The sequence below is a fragment of the Culex quinquefasciatus genome, chromosome 2 (genome assembly GCF_015732765.1).
Source record: "Culex quinquefasciatus strain JHB chromosome 2, VPISU_Cqui_1.0_pri_paternal, whole genome shotgun sequence".
Classification (NCBI taxonomy): Eukaryota; Metazoa; Arthropoda; class Insecta; order Diptera; family Culicidae; genus Culex; species Culex quinquefasciatus.
This window is the reverse complement of record NC_051862.1, coordinates 74,528,989-74,534,109: the sequence shown is the minus strand read 5'-3', so window position 1 is coordinate 74,534,109 and position 5,121 is coordinate 74,528,989. Positions and strand designations below refer to the sequence as shown.

Here is a 5,121-nt window from a genome sequence, read left to right as displayed (position 1 = left end):
GGAGCACAAACAGAAAAAAAACAAGAATATTTTTTCTCCTGTTTGATTCTCGGCTCTTTGGTGACTTTCGATTCGATTTTTATATGTTTAGCAGTCCCCCAATAATCCCCCCAGAAAAAAATCGGAAGTCGGTGACGGCGGCGGCGGTGGCGTGTGGAAATTATGCTACCTTCTTTTATGCTGCCTCAACTCTGCTACCTCTAGGCTTCTGCGCTATGTTTTATGCATGAGCCCGATATAAACATTAATAAGTGTCAAAGTTTTTATTTCTTTTATACCTTTTTCGCGTTTTTTTCAGAGGTCGAAACGCGATTTGCTGGAGCATTTTTTTTGTCGCACAGCAGCCTGTCAAAGTTGGTATTTTGTGGCATGTTTTTTCTCCACCGACTTCTGTTCTGTTTTTTTTCGTCGCCCCACGTTGGTAGGACAGAAAATGTGTGGTGCCTTTAGTCGGGCTGTGATCCCCCCGGAATGGCACAGGTTGACATCTTTCGCGATAATGAAGCCGTGATAACTCAAGCTCAACGAGGACATGCTCAGCGAGCCCGAACGCTTACTCTGGGTGTGTGTAAATCTGGCTGATTTTTATAGTGGAATGGGACATCGTAAATTGTATCCTGTACTTATTTTACAATTTCTGTAAGCCATTATAATATTATAAGCTTAACATTGTATAATTCAATTTCTAATTTGTTTAATGGTTTTTAAATTTATTATTGTTACAATTCTTTTACAAAAACTTTGTTCATGCTAATGTTTACATTGCTGAAAATTTTATAGTTTAAAAAATTGCAAATGATAGCCAATATGTCGATTGAGCAATCCTAACAGATTTTGTCGTATAATGATTGTTATTTTTTTATTTAGCAAACTTTTATTACACGTTTGATATGCCAGAAGAAATAATTTTTTATCTGGTCCATGAATGTTTAACTAAAAAATAAGATAAATGTATGAAAATGCTTTTTTTCAACTCAACAATTTACGAGCAGCACCGTCAGTGGATGTTTCTTAAAACAAAAAACAATTTAAATAACATTGAATATATTTTATCGTAGAATTGTACTTAGATAGTTTACTTTTTTTTCCCAAAATTAGCTGAACTCTCTCTTGAATGCCTTTGAGGGCTGACATTGGGTAACATGAAAGATAGGTTAAAACAAGTCACCCAACAGCGTTTCTTGTTCGAGGGAAACGTATTGACATGCTACAATATTTGATGTAGAGTTATTCAAACGTTTGAGTACTTTTCGAGCAATTCCAATAAAAATATTAAAAAGTTTATTTTAGAGATGCCATTTTTGGCCAAAAACGTACCTCAACAGTTGCTTAAATGCAATGGTTTGTTCTAGGAACAATTTGTTTCTGTTAAGTCATCTTAAGATGTCTCCTACACAATCCTTTACACAGAGTTTAGATTCATTGAGAAGAACTTGAAAAATAATTATTATTATAGTTGAATCCGTAAAAAATCACTTTGACCCAATCTCACCCCCATATCCAATGTCACACCCAGATCCAGATTGCAAAATTAAGTGGAAATGGATTTTCCGAAAAATTGTTAAGTTTTGGAGCTTTGGTGTCTTGAGAAGAGTTGTTGCATATGGAAAGGAGCAACTTTTGGTTTGGTTGAAAATTAGGGTGGTTCACGATTAGGGTGATTTTGGAAATCTAACTTTACAGGATTTATTTTTTATTTTTGGGATTTTTTTCGTCTTCTAGAAAGTTGACGGGCTTGCCAATCCAAGCAACTTTGTCGAAGACACCAAAATTTTATCTCGTAATCTACGCCTTCTACGACAAAATATATAGAAAGCATCTGAGCAAACCTTCAAAAATCAGTTTTTTTAACGTGGCAATTCAGGGTTAAGTTTTAGAGAAAAGTGGTATTCGGAGCACTTTTAGAGCTTTAAAAAACAAACATTTTTATTATCTGACAAGTCAATTTGGACTTAAGGGTCAAAAGTTACAGCGATTTTAAGGTAAAAAAGATGCAAATTTAAAACTTAAATATCTCAAAAAGGCGAAAGCCAAATTTTAAGCACTAGGCTGCATTTGAAAGAAGAGATCCAGCACTACAAACGCTGAAAAAATCTCAGGGGTGTTTTTCTTTAAACTCGAGATATCTTCATTTGAAAAAGTCTAATTTTCAAGGGAAAACCTTATGGGACCACCCTAACGAATTTCGAAAATTGTCCAAATATATGTTTTTCCATGTAATTTTGCCCGCTGAATCTGAATCTGCCCTCAGAATTGACCCAAAGTATTTTGTCGTAGAAGGCGTAGATTACGAGATAAAATTTTGGTGTCTTCGACAAAGTTGCTTGGATTGGCAAGCCCGTCAACTTTCTACAAGACGAAAAAATTCCCAAAAATATTCCTGTAAAGTTAGATTTCCAAAATCACCCTAATCGTGAACCACCCTAATTTTCAACCAAACCAAAAGCTGCCCCTTTCTATATGCAACAACTCTTCTGAAGACACCAAAGCTCCAAAACTTAACCATTTTTCGGAAAATCCATTTTCCACTTAATTTTGCGATCTGGACCACTGTGCATTGATGGTAATATGTTTTAATTCTCAAGTGCTGCCTTTAAGATATGATTCGTCCATATTATGAATTTCTGAGAAAATAGTGAATAACAAAAAATATCGGAATAATGGTCTGGATTTTTTAAATAGAAAAGTAAATAAATGAATCAACCGCTAGATAAAATTAACAATTGAAAATAACTTTACAAAACGATTGAAAGATTACACCCTTTCAATGTTTTTATTTATTTTTTATACAACTTTTCTGTTGTGCATTGGTTTTATAATTATGTAAGAATATTTACTGATAAATAATTTTGATTTAACCTCAAAAATGAATCAAATGTTAACTCTTGCACGTTATTTTTTTCGCGAAAAAAATAAATTCTAGAATTTGAAGAGTTGATGTAAATAAAAATAGAGCGCCTATTAAAACGCGATCAGAGTTGCTCCAAACATGGCATGCATTATTAATCCTAGTACAATTTATTCTGCACTGGTCATTTACGGCTAGTGCGTTCAACTGTGGAACACAACAAGACAAATGGCAAATCTGGAAGTTCTAGTTTTGTTACTGTTCGGATTCAACTGTAGAATTTTTGCCCAAGTAGTTATAGAAGAAGAATCGCAGGATTACAGCTGGAGCGAGTTGCTTGAAGCAGATTCACATAATTTGGAGTATTATGATGAAGATGAGATTGTTGGACCGGACGTACAGGTAGGTTTAATTTATATTGGATAACATTTTGGAAGAATTTAACAGTAAATGAATTACTAGCCAGGCGAACAAAACTACAATAAAACATACGCTTCATTCGACGAAATGTTGGAAGAAGGATCAGCTCTGGCAGAGAAGGAACTTCAGCTCTACTACCGTTCATTAGCTGACAAACCCAAGCAAAGGAGAAACGTACCCCGGTGCGGGACTACAAAAACCAACTTCAAAGCTGTTGGTTTTAATGTTCAAAAATGGAGCAAAAATTTCCTAACCTACAAGATTATGAACTTCCCCACGGGACAACCCCAATCAGTGATAAGATACCTGCTGGACAAAGCATTTTCAGCGTGGAGTAACGTTACCAACCTGGACTTTGCGGAAGTTACCTTCGTGGATCGAGCGGATATTGAGGTCGTCTTCGGAGGTCAGGTGCACTGGTCACGTGGTGAGCGATGCTCCTTCCCTATGGATACGGACGTGTTTGCCCATGCTTTCTACCCGGAAGAAGGAAATGTACATTTCAACACCAAGTACTATTTTGACGGTGGGGAATCGCTAGGACAGTTTCTGGAGGTCGCGATGCACGAAATAGGCCACGTGCTCGGGCTGGACCACTCCAAGTCCAAGGCTTCGCTGATGCACCTCACGGAGATTGGCAGGTTTACCGAACCGCAGCCGATTGATGTGAAGGTATGGTAGAACTTTGAAGTTAGAGATATTTCAAGTATTGTTTCATTCCAGAATATTCAGCGACTGTACGGAGTACGTGGCGAATCAATGAGGGCTGCTGGATCCAGATTGTGCTCATTGACAGCGATGGACGCAGCCATTCAGACTTCAGACGGAGTAATATACGTGTTTGCTGGAGATTATTTCTACGACGTTAAAAACAAGTTTGCCCCTGGGAAACTCATTTCCTCAAAGTGGAAGGGACTCCCCGGGAACATCGACGCAGCCTTCACGTACAACGGAGAGAAAACCTTCTTCTTCAAAAATAACCTCTACTGGACGTTTAACGAAACTCGAATGCTGCCGGGTCATCCGCGGCAAATCCGGGATGGCTTCCCGGGTCTGCCGGACAACCTGGATGCGACCCTGGTTAGTGATGGAGATATCTACGCGTTCCGAGACGACCAGTATTGGTACTACTCGGTCAAGGATAAGCGCATTTCCGGTGACTCTCCGAGCAGCACCCGGCGGATCCACCTGCCGACGACCCACTTTGATGCGGCTTTGAACACTGAGAGTGCCATTATGACCTTCAAGGGCGGTAACTTTTTCAGATGGAGCGACGGAGGACGGTCGGTGCAGATGCTTCGAAACAGTTGGTTACAGTGTTAGTTTTGGGTCAGTGGTTGACTTCGAAATGATTGAACAGGAAGCCTGAGTTGAAATAAAAAAAGCATTGCCAAATTTTTAAAATTGTCTGTGATCTTCACTTTACATAAAGCATAAAGCCACTTTAATTAGTTTTAGACTGCAAAAGATTATCAATTTTTCTAAGAACATTATTTTTTCCCTTCACTGCACAGTGGTCCGAAACTGAAAAGTACACCCAAAACTGAGCAGCAATCGTCCGAGAGAATAATGGACTCGAGCCGAGAGAATCGAAATTTATTGCAAGATTATTTATTGCGATTTCGAAACACTAAACAAATGTTCAGCATTCTGCTTGTAAGTATGTGGTAAGCAATTAGATCATATTTTCATCAGCACCAGCACCTTCAAGTTTCTATACAAACAATTTTAATGACGCGTGCCGCCATCTCTTGTATGACTTCCACCTAATGAGCAATTCTCTTCGAAACAGGTCTTTTTTAAATTTTAATTTTTGTATTTTTTCATCCAGCTGAAACTTTTTTGGTGTCTTT

General features: G+C 38.0%; 1 protein-coding gene across 1 annotated transcript; it reads left to right on the top strand.

Annotated features, from left to right (window-relative positions):
- Positions 1–3,355: 3,355 nt before the first annotated feature.
- LOC6045052 (matrix metalloproteinase-19) lies at positions 3,356–4,591 on the top strand. The gene is made up of 2 exons (XM_038250437.1): positions 3,356–3,940; positions 3,992–4,591. The coding sequence occupies exons 1-2, from the start codon at positions 3,356–3,358 to the stop codon at positions 4,589–4,591; spliced, it is 1,185 nt and encodes a 394-aa protein (XP_038106365.1).
- The last annotated feature ends 530 nt before the right edge of the window (positions 4,592–5,121 follow it).

Coding starts and splice junctions, on each gene's coding strand:
- LOC6045052 (XM_038250437.1), top strand. CDS start 3,356: ATGTTGGAAGAAGGATCAGCTCTGGCAGAGAAGGAACTTCAGCTCTAC. Junction 3,941..3,991: donor CGCAGCCGATTGATGTGAAG/GTATGGTAGAAC, acceptor GTTTCATTCCAG/AATATTCAGCGACTGTACGG.